Genomic DNA, 25,529 nt, shown 5'->3' with positions numbered 1-25,529 from the left:
TATTTTTGACTGAAAACATATCGGTGGAAAAATAACGATTATTTTTCGACTTTTTTGAAAAAAAGCATAACCGTTAAGGTCCCTGGTTTATTTATTAATTTTCAAGAATTTTCAAATAAGATACAGTTCATTCCCTAACAAAACCTAAGCTAAAAAATTTGTAGAACACTGGAAAAAATGATAAAATTTTCATCAAAATTGCGAACTTTTTTCTCGGAAGTGTTTAAATTTTATTGAGTATACAGTTTTATAGCCCATCCAATTTTAGTGTAATAATGTGCAAGTTTCAAGTGATTAAAAATTACCTTTGATTTTTTGGAATTCTGTTACCGAAGGTGTTGCGGTTTTCTTCCATTCATATAACACGGTTTCGGTAACGTCGACAACGATGTTTCACCGGAGATTAGTGTAAACCAGGGGCTCTATTCTGTAACTGTGAGAAAATGTAGTGTACACCGAGTGCAAAACTCACAACCAAAAACTCACCGACTAAAATTCAGTGAGTTTTTCGGAAGAGAAGTGTACAGAATTTTGACAGCTAAAACTCATTCTCACTCTTCCTGAATCGCAAAATGATGAGTGCGCACAATTTTCAGTGTACACTTGAAAACTCACAGTTACAGAATAGAGACCCAGGCTTTGAGCAACCGGCCCTAAGGGATATGAATGTTAACCGAGCCAATTTGAGGGGAAAAATGCGGCGTATTTTCTTAAGCTGGACATGTTTGGCAAAGCTCTAAGGGCCGGGTACTCAATGTCTGGTTAACACTAATCTCCGGTTAAACATAGCTATCGACTTTACCGACACCGTGTTATATGCATGGTGTCGAAAACGTCGATAACGATGTTAACCGATGATTAGTGTTAACCAGGCATTGAGCACCCGGCCCTTAGAGCTTTGCCACACATATCTAAAGTGTCGGTATATTAGGGTGAGCCAAAACAACTAACCTAACAAATGTATCTCCTTAAAAATATCTATTTACTAAGAAGAAAATTCTCCCATTTCAAAAAATTTGTAATCTAATTTTAAAGGGGTCGGGCGGGGGGATTTGAGATTTTCCATTTAAATAACATATACAAATTTTTTTTATTAAAAATATTATTATTGAACCTTTCCTCGGTCAGAAATATTATTAACATATTTAATACTCTTAATTGTATCTAAGACAACCAACTTAATTTCTTAGAGAATTTAATACCCTACAGGAATATGCCTAGAACAAAATTTTGATCTCAAACGTTTCAATTGTTATAACATTTTTAATGAAAAAAATAATAATTTATGTTGTTTAAGGGGACAATTTCAAATGCCCACCAACACTTTTTAAAGTTGGAATAAACATTTTTTTTAAATGGTAGAATTTTCTGCTCAGCGAATAGGTCCTTTTAAAGCCATAAATTATTTAGGTTAGTTTATTTGGCTCACCCTAATGTATGTATGACTAACACTTTCGCGGCGGAAAAAGTTGCTGGAGCTAACAATCTGCGGATTATATGAAATCTGGTAAATCCACCATAAACTAGATACTCACCATAAGCAAAATCTTATAAAATACCCACTTTAGGAGGATTTACAAGCACCGTCCATTTGTGGATTTAGGGTAGCATTTATGTATAAACACGAAAAGGAGTTACCCATACGTTCGGACGTCTGAATTTGGGTCCACCGCGAAGCTAAATCGGCTGTGTAAAATGGCGTTGATCAACGAAACCAGCTCCGAGAAAATTAGGTAGGATCTATCCCAGAAGTTTGATACCAAACCAAGCTTCAGACAAGGTGGGTCTCTTTCTTGTGTTTTCTTTGTGAGGTTCCCCTTTGCGATAAACCTACCTGCTTCTTTGGTGCTAACTTCATTTAATTGAGAATGCCTTCAATTTGATTGCAGCGGTTCCTGTAGCTTCCTTTCGCTAAGCCGTTTGAAGACTCGTGAGAGACTTTTGGTAGCTTGCCTATTCGGTGTCCTTATGTACTCCCCCAACGCAATAAGCTTCAGCTCATTTAAAGGTGGAGTGCATTTTTAATCGTACATACATATGTATGGATATAACTAGTTTTATTTTAATTTCGTGCACAACAGATAAACTACAACACATTTCTTTAAATCAGTGCATTAACTTAACCTCTAAATTTTGTTAACCATAAATTTTCTACAGTCCACTAATTTTAAGCCGGAATTCCGAATGCATACATTTTCTGGCGCCAATTGTCTACACATTTCGACGGTTCATTCCTTTCTAAACTGGCAGTGCAATATTGTTTCCTAAGTTACTGTTTTAATTACACTAAGTGTCGGCCGTCGTGGCCTTTTGGGTGGTAGGGTAGGGCGGACGTAACAACCATTGCTAATCGACAATCATCAATTTCCGTTTTATGCTGTTTCTACAAAGCTCCGCTCGCGGCAAATACTACTCAACTGATACCTTTGCTGCCGCACGCCAGCAGGCAATCCAACAAAGAGTTTCGTTTATAGCTGGCCAGCGGTGGTGCACTTCCTATTTGTTACTCACACCGCAGTTCCATTAATCAAGTCGTAGTGGTCAGCGCTGTTCGCATTGATGCCGCCGGTGGCAGTTGGGCCACCCAGCATCGATATGCCACTGTAGATGCTGGCATGTGAGCGCCGTCGTTCGCGTTCAAGTTCCTCCGGGTCAAAGATTTCACCCAACATGCCACTTGGCCGTCGCTGCTCATCGAACGCATAGCCGCGCTGAAACTTTGGTGGCATACTTACCACACTGCTACTACCGCCACCACTGCCGATGCCGCTGTCTGCGCCGCCGCTGGTATTGCTGCTGAATGAACGCGTCAAGAGTGTGTGTGCGAGATGCGGAGCTTTTGGATGTGGACGCGTAGCGGGCGCGCCTAACTGCTGCATTGTATGAAAGTTGGGCGTGTAGCCGGACGGTGAGGACGGTATGGCAGCGGGCCAGTGCACTGTTGATTGTTGTAGACGATTATCATTGTTCATATTGTGGTTTATTGAGCTCTGAGGCCGTTGTTGTCGCCGCTCGTCATAGTTGCTGCCGGGCTGGGCCGCGATAAGGTCCTCATTGGATTTGGATTGCAAAGCGAAAGCCGAGTTGTAAATACCCGCGGCTGGTGCTTGAGATAAGTAAAGATTTGGTTGTTGCTGCTGCATCATCAGATTGTTCAGTCGGTTATGGCTGCTGCTGTAGCTGTTATGCAGCGCAGAGGCGCTTGCATGAAGCGAGCCCGAACCGATGCTATTTTGCGAGTTCGTCTGACTTTTTAGAAACGATCGCGGCAGTGTACGGCTCTGGTATACTTGGGTGTTCGGATGATAGTTCTGGTGCAGACGGTTTTGCGAACCACAATAGGCACTTTTGGCAGCAGCGTAGTACGATTCGCCGTTGCTAAAGCTGGGCGGCGGAGGCCAGATTTCGATTGCAGAGTCGCTGCGTTCGACGCCAAAGGAACTGTTCTGCGAGAACTTTTCGGGCGGGTATAAAGTAGCCAGTGAGAGATTAGAGTTCAGCTTGCGTAGATGTGACGGCTCGACGAACATTGAGGAACGGCGCAAATTACGAAACGTTGGGTTAGCCACAAGTTCAGGATTATCTGTACTTTCACAAAAGAACAGAAAAGGTAAATAGGTAACTTCTTAGTTAATAAGCTACTGAAAAGATTTGTTTCAGCACCATTAAGTAAAGTGAGCGACTCACCTTGAATAACGTAAATGTGTTCTTCGTCATCTTGCATTTGCGAAAATCCGCCTTCCCCTTCATCGTCGTCTTGCGCTGCTCTGTTATTTCGCTCTTCAGCTACACGATTTTCTCTGCCAAAATCTCCTCGCCCATTGCCATTCCGCTGGCCGCTTTCAAAACGATTTGTGGCTTTGTAGAGACGACGTCGTTGCGTCTCATTGTCAGATGTCGTCATGGCATCTTCTTCACTGGCAATGAAGTAAATGTTTTTCGGTTTTGGACGCATTCCAGCGCGCTTGCAAAACTCCTGAAAAAGTTCATCTTTTGTCTTACGTATGCCACGCTTCAAACCACACAGCCGCTGTGGCTCATCATCATCGTAATTACTGTCCGACTGGCTGTCGGCCAATTGGCGCCGCCGTCGCCGATTTCTTTCATTCTCGCTTTCACCGCCGTCGCGTTCACTTTCGCTTAGTGTCGCTGGGTCAAGAGGTCGTGTGTTTGTCGCCATGTTGCGACGGCTTTTGCGCTCAATGTGCGGTGTTGTATGTCTGGCGCTGTTGCCGGGATAAATATCTGTGGTAGTCGAGACACTGCGGGTGAGTGGATAGTCGCGTGTGAAGTCGCCAAATTGGGTGAGCTGCTGCGGCATGCGAGGAAATGTTTGTGAGGTGCCGCCCATTTTAACAGCAGAAGGAGGCGGCGGCGGTAAGCCGGAGTCAGAATCGGTGTAGAGTTCATTAAGCGACTTGGCAAAGTTCTTCGAATGCAAATTGCATTTTGGTTGATGCGACTTTTCGAAATAATACCTGTGTGGAGAGAGAGAGAAAACAAATCGTATGAATAAAAATTGCGAACTGATTTATTGCCACTTAGTTATTGGGTCAGTCAGTCGGTTAGTCGGTCAGTCGCTCGGTGGTTGGTCGGTCAGTAAACACTGCATAAATGTGCAAATGCTAAGGGATTAGAAAAAGCCAAAATATTTCACCTGCGCTCCGATTCATTGCTAACAAATGCCTCTGCTGCATTCGGATGTTTGCGGCATGGCACAAAGCCCGGCATGTGCTGCAGCAGTTTTTTGCTATCCAATTCCCTTTCGGCTGCGGGTGACGCCAGACACACATTGTGCACCTGATGGTGGTTATTGCTGCTTAGCCGGGGGCCCTGTTGTGGTTTGCGCACAATGGGCGCGACTGTTGCCGACGATGAAGAATGCTTGTAACTTTTGTAGGTGTGACTGTGGGGAAGTTCGCTCTCTTTCAGTTTTTCCTGCAGATTCGTGATATTGAAGCAGGGCAGGCGCTGTTAAAAATGAGAATGGATGTTCACCATATATGTATGTATGTAGTACTTACATAGATAAATATGTTGAAATATATATATACATATAGATCTTTCTATGTACGACTATATATGTATGCAATAATGTATATTAGGGCGCGTCACTCTGCATATAAAAAAAACGGTACTGGTTATCCATGAGAATTATAAAACGTATTATATTTTAAGACTTTCATTAAATATTTCAGAAAAATATAAAGACTTACGTGAGCTGGGCCGATGTGAAAACCCTTGCTAAAATCTATTTATTTTGATTCCGTTGATAAAAAGATCAGAAATTGTTTTGCACACCTCTTAAGCTTAAGCCATTCTATCGTGTTATTTGATATTATGGAAAAAATGTTTTTTTAAAACTAGTTTTATAAAAAAATATTTAAATTTTTGGAGATAAGCTCACGTAAATCTTTATATTTTTCAGAAAGTTTTTGGCGACCGCATTTGAATATAATAAATGGTTTAATTCCAGAAATGCCTGTGAAAAACTAAAGTCGGAATTCTATTGCTCTCACCCCCTAGGATTGTTCTATACCGTAAAATTTATACCTCATGTTTTTTTAGAATTTCAAAATTTTTTAATACTAGCGATTTTCTACAGGGCGCGCCATTGCAGTTTTTGAGGTTTTTAAGGGTCCTATAATAAATAGTTAGTATTAAAAAATGGTTAATTAAATAATCGGGTATTAGTACTGAAAGTATTCTGAAGAGAAAAAAGTTTTCCGATCGAAAAATATAGGATTTCAAGAATTCTATATCATTTCAACGAAAAATTGTTTTTTTTTAAATATTTTTTTTTATTTCAATATAAAATTCCGACGTTACATTTTTGGGGCCACCCTAATGCACATACATATGTATGCATGCATGCAAAGTATGACGATATTAAGCGGAACAGGAAACGGATGTCAGTGTTGACATGAAAGGCAATTCGGATACACCATTGGGAGTTGTTGTGGTTGAGATTTCGATAAGTGAAATCAATTCACATGCTGAATTTTCTGATTGAGTTTTTAACGGATGTGGAGTTGGCAAGGAGAAGGGAATATGTAGAATAAGGTTGTTGAATGTGTGCAGAAAGAATTCGTTTTAAAACGTTTTGCCAAATGTGTATTCATACAAAAGGGGTAAAAATCTCACTCGGTTCTGTTCCCACAACGATTTTTCGCTTGAATCAAAGTTTCAAACAAGAAATCTATTTTTGCAATATAAAACACTTTGAAAAGGTTGATTTTGAGACATACTCACATTGTAGTAACCAATTTCATGCAGACTTATATAGAGGAAAATATTCAAAAGTCCCACAAATTCAGTTGTTATGAAACCGATAACGAACAAAAAGAAACTTTGTCCATAGGTGACCTTGAAAAGTGGCGGCTGCAAAGTAGATCTCGATCTCAATTTCGAACCAATCTCGGCTTTTAAGATGGAAATATATGCAATTAATCCGATGAGCATCAATAAACCTGAAAAGGTAAAAAATGATTATCTTTAAACTTGAAGGTAAGTGGTGAATTTCGATTGGTAAGCACTTTTCGAAATTCACCACTTACTCATTTTTATTGATTTGAAAACTTGGCATCACTTGCTGGTAATTTTAAAGCTAAACAATATTCTTAAACTGCACTGTGCAACAATTTTATGGTAATTGTTTGATGGCGGAATGATTCCAACTCAGCATGAAAGCTCTCTAAATCGTTTGGCATTCTCAGGTTAAATTATTTTGGCTATATGCAAGTTTTTGCCTGAGTGTTTTTAGAACAAGTAACCTTTTACCTCTCTCCCGAAAGGATCTTCTAGGGCCATTTTTGGAAAGTCTGAATAAGATGGCATTTGAAAGGTCGCTAGAGGGTTAAAATGTTCCAAACAATTATTCGCCGGAAAATTTCACTAGGGGTATATATATTTCTATTTTACTGGTTTTTAAATTTTTCAGTGCTACCGCGTATTACCAGCGTCATCTTCGAATTTCCGTAACTCTTTCTGATTTACTTTTTCTCTTTAGAGTTATTTTTTTTTAACTAGTACCTACCTTTGGTTTTTTAAGTAAAAATTTAATTTTTAATTAATTAACTTATGACGTTTCATGATATTTTAAATTGTGCATGTGATCAATAAAAATAAAGCTCGATGTCCCAGAAAATATCAAGATGTATTGAATTTAACATATGCAGATATTGGGAAAAATAACAAAATTATTGGAAGAGGTGAAAAAGTTAAATTTCGCAGGCCAGTGTAATTCAAAGGAAAAACTCAAACAGCGACAAAAAAAAAATAAACTAAATCGTGTTTGTTTCAAACAAAAACATATATGATTTGGCCGCAAACGAATCGTTTGTTTACTATAAACAGATTTTTTTTTTTGAGATTTTGTTCTGTACTTCATAGACATTGTTTCTTATGTAATAATCTAGGATTCTTTAAATTGAACCTCAGATCTAAAATACTTTCTCTATTTAAATAATAAAAAATGTATTCCTTAAAAAAACTAAAACATATGTACATACTATACAAATGTAGGAGGAGAAATTGCTTTTATTCGTAATTTTTTTTTTGTTTTTCGCATTTTGAAATAAGAATTCTGATTTACCTTCAAGTACTTGCATTGCACGCTTGCGTATGTGTAAGTATGTTTATAACCATATACATATGCATGTATATATAACTCACCTGATACAATAAACATTATTCCTGCACTGAAGTAATATAAATTATTCTGATGTGAACATGTTGGCACGAGGAAGACGATAAAGCTGATTAGAAGAAAAATACCAGATGCCAGGAAAAGAGGACATGACTTCGTGACGGTGTCTGTAAAATATTTTGCAGTAATAATTTTCGCACATACGTACATATGTATGTATGTAAATTTACTCTATCAATAAATTATTTTATAGCTAGTTATTGGTAGAGTCGGCACTCCATACGCTTCTGCGTAAACATAAACATGCAATAAAGCGTGCAGGACAAATATATACATATAAATGATGTAGAACTAAAGGAATAAACTAAAAATTTAATGGCAACTTTTCTATGCGTATTTGATGTATTTTCCTTTAAATACGAGCATACATACATATTTACATACATACAATCGTACTTATGCATTTGTGTGCATATTTTCGATTTAAATATCGTACAAATATTTTTGAAATTTCGGAGGAAACATTGCATTTATACTCGTAGAGGCCTACAAAAGGAAGGGAGTTTTGGGAATCTCAAGCGGTTTCTATTAGTCAATATATGGGCCGAGGTCAAAATTTTCCAACTTAACAAAATGGGTATTAAAGTAAAGGCTTTTGAAAAATGGACTTGTATGCAATTTGGTTTGTTTTCAACGACTTTTACTATTTTTACTGACATATTCACTTATTGAAAAGCTGTAAAAATATTTTTTTTTGTATTTAATTTTATTTACTTTATTTTTATAAAAAAGTTTATACTTTATTCTTTAACAATCATTGTGCAATATTTGTATAGAAACAATTTTATAAATTTACGTAAAAATTTCAAGATTTTTGATTATGCAGTTTTGTAGTGTCTTCAATTTTGGTAGCGTAAAGTCCAAGTTTGAAGTAGCTGGAGCTTACCGTTAATTTTTGACTTTTTTTTTTTGTTGAAGGTGTTACTCAATTCTTCCGTATAAAAAAAAAATTGTCGAACCCAGTTTGTATGGAAGAAAATACACAACACCGTTAGCAAAAAAATTGTCAAAAATGGAATTATTTGAGAAAATATGCAAAACTATTTTAGTAAGAGTATATACAAACGCAACTAATAAATTTAGGCGGTTTTTAGTAGAACCTTACATATGTACCACATCAATTGTTTTTATACCCGAGCGCACTTGTGCACAAGGGTATATTAATTTTGTTCACATAACGGTTGTTTGTAACAGAAAATGGGCGTGGCACCGCCCACTTATGATCACATATATGTATCTCAGTAACCGTTCTACCAATTTGTACCAAACTCGGTGTGGTTATTGTGCTTGCCACATATAAGCAAACCGTTGAAAATTATTGAAATCGGACTAAAATAACGGCCGCTTCTCATATAACGGTAAATTTCAGAACTGCTTGAAACTTCAAAATTTCGGAATCGAAGGACTCTAGTTTACTCAAAATTGATACTTACATATAGCCGTAGCTTTCGGTAAGGTGAAAAACATATATTTAATACGTGCGCCGGGTATTTAATGTTCGGCTCTGCCCGAACTTAGGCTTTCTTACTTGTTTGGTTTCGAGCCGTACTCAGACTTCAATTAAAATGCATTGACCAGCTATTTATGTGAAATTTCGCTTTCTCATTTATTATTTGTCTAAACGCGAAGCAAATCGTTTCAAATATTAACAACGACATCAACATAAATATGTATGTTTACTATGCCAACATTGATCATGCAAACACATTCATAGCAAAACATACAAAAAATTAATTCAAAGTCCAATAAACAAACTGGCCTAATTTCTTTTGTCAGTGCAGATTTAACTATAATTGGCATACATTTGTTTTTGTGTGTTTTTTATTTTAAATTTTGCAATCCATTTAGCCGTGCAATCATTTGGAAATTAGCGAATAGCCAAAAACCAAAAATTAATTTTTAAACAGCCTTTTAAATGAGGTTTCCATATAATTGCGAGTTTGGTAACTTGGATTCAGCCAACAGTGACAGTGAACTTTGGAATGCGCACATCCATATGTACCTACAAAACAAAGGTACGTGCAGTAAAATGTTGCGAAACAATAAGTACTAAATACAGATGGAGATAAATGAATTATTTATATATACATATATGTTTGCATGTATCCCAAAGTATCTCGAGTCTAATTGAGCCCCGTTAAGAACTGGCGGCTTTGCTATTCAAGCCATAGTTGTACCCCGTAGGTGGCGCAAATGTTGAGATATTTGTAAGATTGGTACTTACGGTCCAATTTGGCTTATATTCGAAACCTATTTTAGCTACATAAAAATATATATTTCTACAAAAGGTTAACCCACGGGTGGCGCACAATGTGAAAAGTGAACTTTTTTTGTGATAAAATCTAATATATCGAGACGAAAACAACTAGCCACGTAATATTGTCGCGTTTAGTCCAGTCATTAAAAAATCAACTAGACACTGTAAATAAATGCAAAAATATATTTTCATTTTTATTCTCTAAGCCACAATAAAAGGCAACTAGGTATGCGCAGAACTAACCCGTAATTTTTGCTTTTAATTTAAAATTAAATGTTTCGTGATTTTTCGGTGCTTTCTGGGGATTTTTTCGCGACCCCCAACGATCTTCTCTCGAGATTCCTCGGGTTTTATTTTCGGAAATTGTTGGCACCTTTAGCAATTTTTCCGGAACTTTTCCAAAAATTTGTTTTGCGTTTACTGGTGGTACTTGGTGTTTTTTTCGTAAATTTTCGTAAATTTTTCGATACATTGCGGAATGTATTCGGAATGTTCGGATGCCGTCGAAAGATTCCGGTATTTATCGGTACCTTTCAAAGCTTATAAAGTATTTCATGTTCATGAAACAGGTTTTTAATAAAAAATCTACGACCTTTTTCTTCCGGACTTCCAGAAATTATTGTATTTACGTTACTATTTTTTACAGTTTCATGGCGGCCGCTGTGGTGTATAGTGGTATAGTGGTTAGCAGTGTGCGGTAACATTCCGCAGGGTCCGGGTTCAAGCCTAGGTTTATTTATTTATTTATATATTTTACAAAGTCAATGAAATAAAGTTCTTACTGACTAACATAAAAAAAAGAAAATAATTAATTTTTTCTAAAGCAGTCCCCATCGGGAGAAAATGGCGAATCTCCAAGTTTATTTCTGCATGAAAAAAACAGCTTCTCATAAAAATACAATCGCTGTTCGAAGTCGGCGTAAAACTGCAGATCCCTCCCCTTTGAGTGACAACATCAAGGCGCACGCCACACTGTTATTATTATTATGACAGAAATATCTCTTATTTCAAATGAGGCTGAAATTATACACCAGGCTTGACTTTAACATCCTTCTGATACTGCGTGGAGTCAATTCGTGCTAAGGATGAACTTTGTGAGGTTTCGATTTTATGCACACGCAAAGGCGGAGAGATATATCTATGCGCGTTTGTTTCTTAAAAGCAAAATGGTAAGACATTACCTTCCACAACATGTCTACATATATAAAATACATGCATTTTAGAAATAAGTGGGAAGGGATTGAAGTGCTCCGAATAAGTACCGCCCCTCCTATCGAATTCGGACCTTTCGGTGTATATGTACATACAGTATTGGACATATCTATAGCACCCCCCTTTCAAAGCGATATTGTTTGCCACTTATGTTTAATTATTTATTTTTAAGAATTTTCAATTAAAGTACAGTTCATTCTCCAACAAAACCCATATAAACCAATGTTTTAAACTTTTTAAAAGACCGCCAAAAAAGCGCAACAAACTTTCCCTTAAATTTCAAACTTTTTTCTCAGAAGCTCTAGAATTTTTTTGAGTACACAGTTTTATAGCGTATTCAATTTTGTCTAATAATGTGCAAGTTTCAAGTCGCTAAAGATTACCATTGATTTTTTAGAATTTTTTTTGTCTCATTTGCTTCCATATATGGACTAAACACAATTTATTTTTATATGGCAGAAACCCGCAACATCCTAGGCGAAAAAAATTCTAAAAAATCAACGGTAATTTTAAGCCACTTGAAACTTGCACATTATTAGACTAAATTCTACCGCTTCTGAGAAAAAAGTTTGAAATTTGGGTGAAAATTTGTTGCACTTTTTTGCGGTCTTTTAAAAAGTTTTAAGCTTGAGTTTATGTGAGTTTTGTGAGAGAATGAACTGTATTTTAATTGAAAATTCTTAAAAATAAATAAATAAACATGATTGGCAAACAATATCACTTTGAAATGGGGGTGCTATTGTATTGGCCAATACTGTGTGTATGTACATACGTATCCTAAGCTTATTCGATTTCTACTCGTCTACAGCGGACAGCCGGGTCACAAAAAATAATTGAAATATAAATGGCAGGTAGCTGTAAAGTAGTGGATTTACAGTGAACTGAACGTTAATTTTGTACTACATACGTATATAAGAAGCATGCAAGTCTGCTGAGCTCATTCACATTACTCTTTTTTAACAGCATCAAACAAATTATTGTATTTCTGTGTGTCTAGCTAAATTGAATTAAATAAACAAATGGGCAAAGGCATAAAACCGACGTCACACGTGCAGGGAAGTGCCTCTCATACCTGAGCAACAATCAAGCACACTGTTTGTGCACTTAAATGAAAGTAAGTATGTATACATATGAGTGTGCTAGTCAAGCGTGCTGGTGTGAATGAACACACACTTCACGTGACACACACAATGACACGAAAAGAATTCCAAGTGGGGAAACCACTAATAGCAACACAACTACACCCGTTGCTTAGTTGCTTTGTATATGCTTTGCTTGACTATATATGTAGATAGATATGTGTGCACATAAGTACCTACATACGTATATATGTTTGCACACTGAAGAGTGTTGACACTTCCGCTCTAATTACGATGATTTTATATATTTTCACATAAAGCTAAAAAAAAATCTATACATACATACATATACATATGTTTGTTATAATGTACCTAGTACTCTATGGGTATTGATTGGAAACGACAATCAAGTGTCTGATAGAGCTATGGCCTGCAGCAATGTTACTCATACGCCCGAGTAACCCCAAAATAAAGCGTTGACCAACTAAAAAGCCAACGGGCGTTTCTACTTTTATGCTTATACAAATATGTAGCTGTGTATGCGAAGTAACGCTTGCATGGGTAAATGCACAAACATGCACACATACATATGTAGATATCCTCACGTGCTGTCGATGGTGGCGTATTTTTTGGTAGATGGGTATTAGCGTTTGCCATGCTCAAAGCTGTGAGATTCTGTAGATTTTGTGCTTCCCTGAATAATAAAAAAAATACTTTATTTTTATATGTACAGTAGAATCCGTTTATAACGACTGCGCATTAACGACCTAACGCTTCTAGCGATGTAAATACTACCTCAAGTTTGGTTTTTATACAAATTACTATGAAAGTACATCCGTTTAATACGACTCCGCTTTAAGCGACGTAATTTATGAATAAATTGTACGGTTGTAACGACGAAAACTTTAAAAATTTACAGAAAATGAGAAGCTTGGCACAACATGTTGTTACATGTTTCGCGGTGACTGAATTCGAATTTTTTTCGACAGACTTTAATTTTGGATTCATTTTAAATAAAATTTTGCACTTTTGCTCTAAAAAAATTTTAAGTAATATGCGCTCGATAGTTGAAATGTTTTGGCAGTTGGTTAATGATATCTGATGACTAACTAAAATGTCCTATAGTAGAATTATATAAAAATAAAAAATTTAAAAAGAGCAGTTCTCACCGGTCCCTTGGAAGTCGTTATAACCGGATTCTACTGTACGTACATATCGCTAGCTACTTTAAAGTATAGTTAAATCATTAGTTAAACTTTACACAAAATTCCATAGACATTTCTTTATTTAATTTTGACCAATGATTTAATTACAGGTACCTTAAAATAGATAAGTTAACGCCCCTAAGTCCTAATTTTAAAATTTTACAGAAGAGGACGAAAACTTTGGGTGTTTAAAGTAAAACAAAACTAAGTACGAATCAGAGCTGTACGGTGTTAATTAAAAGATACCGTTATCAATACGGCAAGAAAAACCTAATAGCAATATTTCTGAAATTGTAATTTTTATGCGGAAATGATCTCAAAACATCCAGATGCATTACTGCATCATAAACAATTTTGAAAAAAAAAAAAAATTTTTTTTCATTTACTATTTTTTTTTTTTGGTTGTGAGGGGGCAATGTACATATACAGCCCGCGACAAAAGATAGCACATCAACATTTTTACCGGTTTTGACTAAATTTATTTTGCTTTTTCTAAAGTTCATTAGTTTTTTTTATTAAAGTTCAGCTCCTTATCTAAAAAAAAAAAACATATAAGTCTAAATTTCAAACTTTGTACAAAAATTTAAAAAATTCCACAAACTTTTCATCCCAATTCCAAGTATTTTAATTAGAATTTCTAATTTCATTTTTGTTATGCAGTTTTATAGCTTATTAAAATCTAGTACAAAGTTTAAGTTGCTAAAAAATCGCATTGATTTTTGATTATTTTTTTTTCTGACGGTGTTATTTATGCACTCTTATCCGTATAAAAAATTACTTTGTATGGAAAAAAATGCATAACACCATCGGTTAAAAAATGATAAAAAATCAACGCGATTTTTTTTTGCAACTTTAAACTTGCTTTTTATTACACTAGAATTTAATAAGCTATAAACAGCATAAAAAAAATTATTATAGAAATTAAATTTAAAATGCTTGGAATTTGGATGTAAAGTTTTGTGGAATTTTTGTACAAAGTCTGAAATTAGGATTTTTGTGGTATTTGTTAGATAAAGAGCCATACTTTTATATAAAAATAATGAAAATTAAACTAACAAAAGAGGTGTTAACGCTTTGTCGCCGGCTGTGGGTTTGGACCATATGGATTAAATGCTCTTAAGCGATTCTTGGTTTACCATGGGATTCAGCAACCATATCTGACGTCTAAACCATATTTGGAAATAGGACCATGGAGAACATATGAGGTTACTCTGCGAAATTGTTAAATTTATTGAGAGTTTAACAAAATCGTTAGTGAAAACCTCTACAGCACTTATCCAAGTCATATTCTTTAATATTCGAAAATTTCTTTATGCACACAGTCATCTAGTTTCCTTTAACCGTTCATTTTTTTAGAGTGCACTGTTATGGTGAAAAGTTGAGGTTTTAGCAATTTAAGCTTCAAAGCTTTTGAGTTTGATGAGTTTCAGTTTAATTTCGATTTATATATATAATACTCAAAGGTTTGGATAAGTACAATGGGTATTAAAGCAAAAACTATAAAGCATTTTTATAATTAACAAAAAACCCTGCCACTTGAGAACACACAGACCATAGCCAAGCTACACAGCAAAAAATTTAACAAATTTGTAATATCTCTAGAACACGAGCAGTTTTCGCACAGACATGCTCCAGTAACAAGGACACGCTACATGCATATAGAAGTTGCCATGCAAGGACAATGTGTGTCGAGCAACTAAGGAATAAAAAAAAAAAAATATGTTACAACAAACACGCATTCCACGACGATACGATGTCACTCCTTTTTCATTTCACTGCCACTCTTACAGACATACATACATACGTGCATACATACAAACACACTCAAGTGCATGCATATAGACATTTTGTATACGCACTTATATTACTATACAATAACAAGTACTAGTAATAGAGCACAGAGACCACAAACTATATACATATATATATATATGTACATACATATCAAAAAGAATCGGAGCATAAACTGAAATCCACTTACATGGTATTGCAGGAGTTGAATCGTGCGGATCTGGCTGGTAGCCTTCCTTGGGGAAGTAGTCAATTTTTATGCAATTGTATGTCTCGACTCCTAATTTATGTTGTGCGATTTTTATTTATTTATTTATTTATTTTTGTGGTTATTTTGCACATTTTCATTTCATCGCGGGGTTGGGGGGGGGTTGTTTGTGCAGTGCAGTGGCAATGTATTGCAAGTTGTTAACATTGTCGTCGATGTTGTTCATTGTCATTATTTTATTATTATTGCATTGTTAGTCGAATGCCACAAGTACAGTTAAATGGTTTGTATTTATAGACGTGCACATGTTGGTTGGCGTTGGTGTTGGTGTAGGTTGGCGTCGGCGTTTTTTTTTTGTATGTTTCCATTAAGTGAAAGTGAAGAATTGCATTGAAATGGAAAAAAGGGAAAATGTATTGTAGATATAAAGTTGAATGATTTTGTTTAGTTGCATTTTTAAATAAATTGTAGCATAAGCAAATTTAAATTAACATATTAATATAAATGAAGTTTAATATGCTTCAAAATTTTGTTCACAGCCACCAAGGTTTTCTACCTAGTTTTGGTCCATCGAGATGGTAAATCTCGTGAGTCATGCAGATAACCGGATAATTTTAAAAAAGTATTTGGCGTTTAAATATTTGGTACGTAACTTGATATTATAATACAACAACTTTTTCGAGGCAGAAAAAACATTCAGAGGTTTGCGACCGGGGTTAGAAAAAACCTTTTTTCCGATTTTGTGTTGATGTGGCTCTTAGGGCCATTTGCATCATGTCTAGTTAATTGTAACTCCCAGTGAAACATCGTTATCGACACCCCGCCTATAACCTGTGATCGATAAAGAAGTCGATGTGTAATGAAAACAATTCCGACAGGAAAATCCTATAAAATTTAAACACTTACTTATGTAGCCATATCCGGAGCTTTCAATATAGTCCTAATCTAGGAATAATTGGAAGGCCTGGTTACAGCCGCAGTTAGTTCTACCATATTTCACTGAATTACCAATTTTTAAATTACCAAAAAGTGAAGGTTGAAATGGGTTTGACGAAGATAAGACTTCTCTGGGAGTTGTTCTATCTCCGCTAATGTGGGCGCTTGTAATCAAAAAGATCTTACTCAAGATGAGAAGTAAGGCTATTAGTTCTTTCACTACCATCTCGGGTGGGTGGAATTTTCGATTGAAAGAAATTCACAACTAGGCTAGGGACTTCCAACTAGGAAGGGGAAGCTTAAAGTAAATCCAGAGAACACAGGTTTGCTACATTTCATAAAAAAAGTATAAAATGTTAACCTGGTCTCCATGCAAGTTGGGAAAAAGGTAACACTTTAACCAAACATTTGAAGTTTTTATTGACAGTAGATTGCATGTGTAAACAAAAAAAATCTGTACGACAAGAGGCTTATTCTCTCTCCCTCAACTCACTCATTTGATCTACACAGCAGTCATTAGACCAATAATGATCTATGGTGTCTTGTTATGGCGCTACGTACAACAAAGGATTCGAGGATGTACAAAGGCTTGTGCAACTAGGTATGTGTGTATAACTGGAGTCTTGTGAACCAATTACACGGCTCAAATATAGCACACATCAAAATGGAGTAAGTAAGACAGGTGGAAGAAAGGACCCTGATCCAAACACAAAACTCTACTTTGTTCTTTTCACTGAAGGAAATAGTAGAAAATAGAACTGGGAAATTGCTAATACTCACTGAAAAGTGCATTTGGAACGTAGTCATAAAACCTAGGTTTCCACTTTCTTGGTAACAAAAAGGACTACAAAATGGTCTATGTAGTTCGCGCGGATAAGCCATGCTTGGCGACAGAGACGAAGACGGTTAGCTTTAGACAATGTTGGAGAGTAATCGCAAAGGCAGTTATAAGCCATATGACTCAGTTAAACAGTCTGCTTAAATCAACCAAAATAGTTTTTCGCGAAAAAGACCAAGCACAAGTAAAACGTAAAGCGTCATAGCATCCTTTTTTATGGCATATCGACTTCAAGCTACCTGAAAAGCGTCAAGTGTCCTTAACAGCGGTTTGCAACAAAAGAAATTAATCAGATATTATACGACAACAAACCACGAGAACACCGAGACAGCTTATCAAAAATGCAATTAAGTATGTTGTTATTAAAAGAGCAACCGCGGAAGCGATAATTTTCAACAAAGAAAAAAATAATAATTAACTTGAAATGAATGAAAGCTATTTAAACGGTTATGCGCGCATATATGTACATTAGGGTGGTCCAAAAATGCATGTGAAAAAGTAAAGTCGTAAAGTTTTTATGCTCTCACCGCCTAGGATTGTTCTATACCAAAAAAACATTTTTTTTTGTTTTGAAATCAAAAAATATTTAGAGGTCGCTCAATGCGCCCAAAGTTTTCCTTGTATTTTATATGGGGAAAAAACAATTTTTCGTAGAAATGGTACAGAATTCTTAATTTGTCTATCAGGAGACTCTGTTTATCTGCAGGAGATTCCCAGTAATGATACCTAATTGTTTATTTAACCATTTTTTCATCGCAGCTATAATTTATAGGTCCGCCAAAAAATGCAGTGGAGGGAACAATAAAAAATCGTTTGAATTAAAATATTGTTAAATAAACACTTGGGTATTATTACTGAAAGTCTTGTAAAGAGATCCAGAGTTCTCCGATTGAAAAATATTGATTTTCAAGAATTCTATACCATTTCTACAAAATTTTTTTTCCCCCATATAAAAATACATGGAAAACTTTGAGCGCTTTGAGCGTCCTTCAATTTTTTTTGATTTCAAAATAAAAAATATGGGCATACTTTTTCCATATAGAACAATCCTAGGGGGTGAGCGCACTACAATTCTGACTTTACTGTTTTTGGACCACCCTAATGTACATACTCATGTACGAGTACTTTATATGAACATACGCACACGAGCACAATCGCAAGATATACCAATCTGAAGCTTGCGGCTGTGCGTATTTAATATTTTAGGGGTGCACGTGTCACTTATTTTGAAGTTGACTGCTGCCGCTGGAATTGCTTTCGAGGTATCACCTGGCATAAATAACGACGATTGCACATATAAGACTTTTTTTAAGTTGCTGGAAGCGAGAGCAGCTACATATTTCATGACGTGTCGGTGAGGGATGCTATCAGAAAAATTCTGCTATCACTGGCCTCCTAATGAGTGGCAGTAGGCCATTTATTTATTAACCACAAAGCCGAAATCGCGGTTGCTCAGCTTATCGAAATCGAGTTTATTATCAATTATCGTTATTTATATTGACAAAATCGTGGTTACTGTGTCTTCTCCACTAATTTGTGTTTGCCTTTATATTCGTACTTTTACTTTGCTCTTTTTTAACCGACTTCCAAAAAAGGAGGAGGTTATCAGTTCGTCGGAATTTTTTTTTTATGTATGTTACCGCATAACTTTGGACCACCGATTTCGATAATTCTTTTTGCATCGGAAAGGTAGTGTCTCAGAGGTGGTCCCATACTAATCTGGTTGAGATCCGATCAGTGGATCATGAGATATATATATATATTTTTTTTATATGGGAGTTGAAGTCGGTTTTTTTTTTGCTAAAAATTACTTGTTTTTGCTAAGAGCTCAATAGACATTATAAATAAAAATTTTCTATGACTCTTGTGGCACTACGCGGAGGAAAGCGTAAAAATTTTAAATTTCTTAAATATTTAAAAGGTGTTTGTGAATGACATTAGAAGCAAAGCGGAAACGGAAACAATTTTCTGTCGATTAGTACCTACATACATATAATTCTATATTGGTGCAACATCGCACTTCCGCACAGCAGCAAAGCGCAAAGCAGTGCGGAAGAGGAGTGACAAAAATTATGTCACTGCGGTTGATTTTATTGCCGTGGCAATCGTCAGTAATTGTCGATGTCTTTCAGTCAGTTGTCAAGCGAGCGAGCGAACGCCTCGGGGGGTAGTGGTAGACAAGTGCTTCACTTGCGAAGACGAACAGAATGGCATTCGTCAAGCAGCGCCACCAGTAGTTTTACAACTGTGTTAGTTTGTATTTATTCTTATTCCATTTCTCATTGCTGTTTGCTGTGTGTGTGTGTGTGCGTTTGTTGGTTGTCGACTTTGACGGATGTGAAAATTATTGCCGGGGATGAAATCAGATTTCAACAACTTTCTGATGCTTTATTTCTCTATTTCTTGTTGCTTATTTAGTTGTGTCTTTGCTGGAGCCATACCAAAAAGTTGCTACCACAAAGTTTTAAGACCCATCTCATCCATTTATCTAGTTTCAGAGCAAATACTTTATTAGATGGCGAAACATTTGATTTTTCATTCATACAGTCGTAAGAAATGGCAGCAGTATGCTTTCATTTCTATTTTATACGCATGTACTATGTATGTACATTTATTTATGTAGGAAGGCAGTTTCGCATCGCGTTGAGACATCGAATACTACCATAAATACAGGCATAAATGTAATATTTTCTTTGAATTTCATTTCGAAAAGGGGACTGCCCTCATGTTATACATTTTTTAATGCTCCATCAAGTCCATTCACAAAATTTTTCTGGCATGTCTAGGTTTTAAGAAACTAAAAACAAAAAAAAAAGTGAATTTGGACTTAATTTTTTCCCGAGAAAAAAACGCCTGTTTGAAAATGTAATTTAATTTAATTGATAAATTAAATATTGCAATATGAGTATCAAACTAAAAACTATGTTTCAGAAAGTTTTTTGTAGCGGGTTGCAACCTAATTGAAAAATTTTATTCCATTAAACTGATAAGGTAAATACTGAATTAATACACCTTTGAAGAAAGTGGACGATATGTACATAGAATCGAGTTATAAGTGTATAAATAAAATTTCGAAGATTTAATACCTTCGAAAAGCTATTAGCTAACACCTTTATTCATGAAAAATAATGTATGTTTCATAAATCGAAAATTTGTTTGAAAATCTCAGTTCATAAGGCTCCTCAAATCTATTTTATAATTTATGAATGAAGCCATAAAGGCAGTACCACACGATTAGGCATTTGCCCAAAATACAGTGCTAATTGTATTCCAATCACAAATTTTTGTTTTTAATTTTTCAATAGAAGTTTGCTGTATTGTACCAATCGTGTGAATACAAATAAAATTTCCTACCAATTTTTTTCTATTTTGTACCAATAGCTCAATATAAAAAATGTAAAAATCGTGTGACACTGGCTTAAGAGTTTTTGGAGGGAGTATCAACACAAAAATATTTTAAAGTACTCTTAGAGAAAGCAACTGCAGAAAATTGAACAAATATTTTATCCGCTTTTCACTGAAGGCAACTTTTGTGATATATTTATTGAATAAATTTTTAAATTTTTTTTCAACTCGACTCAGCGACATCAATTACACGAATTGGATTTTTTCTTCGGAAAAACTACGTCTAAACTATTTTTTTTGAATTCGACATTAATTTTTTTTTTCGTCAAAAACTGCTAGAAATTTTTTTTTTGAAATCAGTGTCAACAAATCTATAAGATGAAATTTTTTTGAACCGAGTAATTGAAAGCTAGTAATTATTTAAGCGTTCCACTGCAATGTTTTTACAAGTATTTTTTTGCAAAAATTTGATATTTGCACAAAATTAATATTATCTTGCAGAATAAGAAACATCAATCTTCATTTTGGAGAGAATTTTTTTTTGTATTTTTTTAAAGTAAGTATGTATGTATATGTACCTTGTAAAGCGGTGCATAGTATCCACAGACTAGATTTCGTGTATTTTGTAATGTAAGCGCCATCGTCCATCATATTGAAATTAGCTGTGCCATTGTAATTGGCATTTGGCAGTTTTTCCTCGGTGAAAAGCCACTGCGGACCAGCAATTGCAGCCATAACGATGGCAACGGAAATGCTTAAAAAGAGAATAGTGAAAATGCTAGTTAGATATTTAATGCTAATCGTTTTGGTAGGGTTGTTTGAATTAATATCATTTGCAATTTTTAATAAAGTCGATTTATAATGGACTACTTGTATGTACATACAATCATCGTTCGTGCAATTTAACCCCTTTAGGGCCGGTAAATAAATGTCTGGTTATCCCTAACTACAGGTTAAACATTGGTATCGACTTCCTGGTATACGTTTGTTAAGAACATGCAGTTAATGTTAACCAGACATTGAGTAAATAACCGATCCTAAGACCTTTTTCTTAAATCGCCGATTTATGCCAAGATCGAGATCAACAGGCCAATATGGAACGCGAAATTAGTGCTATTTCGGCCAATTTGTGTGCTCGAGTAATTCAACCACAAATCTTTTAATTGAAGAAACCAAATGCGTAGCTAATAATGAAAAACCCCTTACCTATGTAAATTAGGGTGGCCCACAGTTTTTTTTCCTGCCACTCAAAAACTGAAGAATACCAGAAATATATTTTTTATTCTGAAATCTTGACTTTGAAGTTTTCCATATACATACATATATTTTACATGAGGAAAATATATATTTTTTTCGTTAAAAGTAAATATTTATAAAATTATAAATATCGAATAAGAATGTCTCCTTTCAGAAATCTTCAACAAATTAAGGTTTAAAGCATACTCAATTTAAAAATTTGACTACCTACGTTTTTGTAACCGATAATATTACCTAACGGGTGATTTTTTTGAGGTTAGGATTTTCATGCATTAGTATTTGACAGATCACGTGGGATTTCAGACATGGTGTCAAAGAGAAAGATGCTCAGTATGCTTTGACATTTCATCATGAATAGACTTACTAACGAGCAACGCTTGCAAATCATTGAATTTTATTACCAAAATCAGTGTTCGGTTCGAAATGTGTTTCGCAAACCCAATTGCTGCGAACGGCGACGAATCGACATTTCACGGTCTTCAGCAACACTCTCAGAAACAGACGCAATATTCTCTTCTGTACGCACTGTACGCATTCGTGTGGTTGGTTTAATGTCCAATAAAGTAAACTGAGTGCGAAACTTGGTCACAATCGCATTAATTGTTTGCTCACTTGGTCGATTATGTAGACCATAAATCGGACGTAAAGCGAACCGAACACTGATTTTGGTAATAAAATTCAATGATTTGCAAGCGTTGCTCGTTAGTAAGTCTATTCATGATGAAATGTCAAAGCATACTGAGCATCTTTCTCTTTGACACCATGTCTGAAATCCCACGTGATCTGTCAAATACTAATGCATGAAAATCCTAACCTCAAAAAAATCACCCGTTATAATAAAAAAGCACATTTATTTTATATTTTTCTAACCACATCACGCACCTTAATACAAAATAGATAGTAAAATTTTAAACTTAAATACGAATCGTAATCTTACTTTTTTTTAGATCAAAAAATATATACTAGGAAACGGCTTAGGCTCACTTCCAAAAGCGGAAGCGCTCAGAGAAGGGAAAAGAAAAAGGCATACGCTATGGGCGGTTTACCGCAAGGTTTTCCGGTAGAAGGTGGGACCTCCACCCTGCTGCTCTGACACCAGCTGTTTACGGGGAGTCGAATTAACAAAGTGCGCTCTACTGTACACCTGTACAAGGCCGCAATAAGTAGAATAAGCGAGCGCCACTGGATGTCGTAAAAAGGAAAGAAATTCCTAATCGCCCAAGATTCGGGGGCTCAATACATGTTTACACGAATGGAACAAAACTTGACAAAAGAGTTGATGGTGTGGTTTATTCGGAACAATAAGGGGTATCAGTCAGCTTCCGCCTTCCTTACCACTGCGGTTTTTCAGGCGGAACTGACGGCTATCTCAAAGGCCGCAATACTGGTACAGTGTGATACGATTCCTGGCATCATTGCGATATTCAGGAAATTTGCAAATATACACATCGTCGCTTAAAATACAAAACTGCGCATCAAGATAATACAAAACCGCATATGTGGCGTTGCCCAAATTTTAGAGTATGTAGTAAAAACTGCCTTATTTCAAAACGGTTCTCTCTTTCATAAAGTAGTGCCATTTCAGGCTAGTATTATAAAACGATAGCTTGGAACGAGTGGATAAGGCTTGATATGTGGTGCTTTCAGTGAGCAAGTCTCATCTTAGGAACAAATGTCAGTGACACGGTTTTTGCCAGAACGACGATACGCGGTTTTGTACCTTAAACCAGATCCGTTCATTGGATCATGAAGAAATTAACGGTACTCTTAAATTTGTATGTAAGAATTGAAGTCGGTTTTGTTTTTTGCTTAAAAATTGCTTGTTTAATCCTCCTTGCCTGGCAGTGAATGCAAGCATCGTTTTTTTTTGCTGATCACCCTTTAGAAATGTGAGTATTAACTCTTGTAACTGGGACAAATGTTGATAGTAATAACTGACGTCGGAATTGTTTGTGAGCGTAACTAACTGCCTATTTTTGAATTTTGTGGAATTTAATTAACACATTTTTTATGTTGAATGAAATGCAGTTGCCACCACTTTAATTAATATTTTCTCTCAGAGGAATCAATTGAGACTTTACGCAGTTGTGTATGTATGTATGTATAGCGGAAAACACTTTGACCATACAAACGAGAATGCGATAATTGATTAGCATAATTTTTATGAGTAACAAGCGAAAAGCGAAAAAGTAGACTTCAATTACATACCTATGTGCGTACCTACTTTTATGTATAAATTTATCAGTTAATAAATGCAAAGCCAACATAATATCAAATTAAGTACATATATGTCGTAAAATCAATGTGGCTACTCACCTTGCAGCAACAGGTGTCAATATCCACAAATAGCCACCGTTGCCGTAACGTTGCAAGCTGTTATTTCCATTTCCATACTTGCGCATACGCTGCTGCTGATAGTGACTCATGCGGCCGCCTGGCCTCGTTACGATGAATTCTCGAGACCTATTCATCGCCTGCGGTTGAATGCCATTTAATTTATGCGAATTCGAATGCGCACTAGTGTAGCCGCCATTCAAATCACTTGTTATCGATGAGTTGCTCTGGTTGGCATTGCGGTCTGCCCGAGCCGCCGCCGCCGCCGCCGCCGCCGACGCTGCCGAAGTGAGACTGCCCGAAATTGTGTTAATGACGCCGGATGTGGCAATACCGTTTACATTCATTCGACTTGTGTTGCCGTTGTGTTGTTGCACGCCGGCTGCCACCGGCATTGAGCGCGGCAGTGTGCCATAAACCGATTGCTGTGCTTTTTGTTGTTGCAGTTGTTGTTGTTGTTGTTGTTGTTGAAATTGTTCTCTACGTCCAGTCTGCGTGACGCTGCCATCGAAATTTGCTCGTTCGATTGACGCCGTTGCGGTGAGTTTGTGCAGCTGCGGCATGTGATTGTGCAACACAGAGGATCGCGCAATGTTGCAAGCTTGCATTGTGTGATTTGTTGTAGTGTTTTGTGTATTGCTTATGTTATTACTATTGTTGTCTTTTGGAAAAGTTGGCTGCGGCTGATCCTTTAAATCGCCAATGGCGCTGTTCGCATTTGTGTTTTTTGCCGAAGTTAAGGAATTAATTAATAACTGTTCTTGCTTTTGCTCATCGCCGCTCACATTTTGGGTGGATGCAATACGAAAAACATTCGGAACCGTGCAATTCTCGCGCATAATACTTTAAAAAGCTGGAGTTAACGCTGCCAAATATGTTTGTATATTTTTATGAGTGTGTGTTTTTTGCTATTAAACCGATTTTTGGTCGTTTTACAATCACAGATGATTTATTTATTCGAACTCAAATTACCAATATTCAAATGGACGCGATATTGCTATTTGACATTTATTTATGAAACGCCGTAATATACATACTTACATATGTAGGTTATGATTTGTGAAAAATTTGTGAAATTAGTGATAACCTAAACAAAAATTAACAACATAAAAAATAAATCTCAACAGCAGATATTTTAATAAAAAGTTTCGTGTTTCTAATTGGCATTCATTGACAAATAAAAATAACGATGGTTTCTGTTTATCCCGGTTATTTGAAACTTACAAAAATAGTTATACGGAAATTATAGCCCCGATTGGTGGGACTTAATTTACTAAAAAAGTTTAAAATCAGGGTAGAATATTTTCCGAAATATTTTCGCTGCCTTCAAAATTTAATTACAATTAAAGCCGCTAAGGA

At 35.8% G+C, this 25,529-nt stretch overlaps 1 protein-coding gene across 2 annotated transcripts; it reads right to left on the bottom strand.

The window, feature by feature from the left end:
• Positions 1-1,981: 1,981 nt before the first annotated feature.
• stg1 (stargazin-like protein) lies at positions 1,982-25,235 on the bottom strand. Of its 2 annotated transcripts, XM_017627919.1 has the most exons (8): positions 24,153-25,235; positions 21,158-21,333; positions 15,443-15,532; positions 7,675-7,815; positions 6,253-6,470; positions 4,658-4,971; positions 3,688-4,478; positions 1,982-3,583 (listed from the first exon to the last, which is right to left on the bottom strand). In XM_017627919.1, exons 1-8 carry the CDS (start codon positions 25,007-25,009, stop codon positions 2,508-2,510), a joined length of 3,663 nt encoding a protein of 1,220 aa, XP_017483408.1. In that variant the 5' UTR covers positions 25,010-25,235; the 3' UTR covers positions 1,982-2,507. The 2 variants fall into 2 exon arrangements, with proteins under 2 accessions (XP_017483408.1, XP_017483416.1); XM_017627927.1 differs by lacking the exons at positions 7,675-7,815; positions 15,443-15,532.
• Positions 25,236-25,529: the final 294 nt, after the last annotated feature.

The sequence above is a fragment of the Rhagoletis zephyria genome, unplaced genomic scaffold (genome assembly GCF_001687245.7).
Source record: "Rhagoletis zephyria isolate East Lansing unplaced genomic scaffold, Rhagoletis_zephyria_1.1 Rzeph_scaffold_00073, whole genome shotgun sequence".
Lineage (NCBI taxonomy): Eukaryota > Metazoa > Arthropoda > Insecta > Diptera > Tephritidae > Rhagoletis > Rhagoletis zephyria.
Note: the sequence above shows the minus strand (reverse complement) of the source record. Positions and strands in the feature narration are given on the sequence as shown.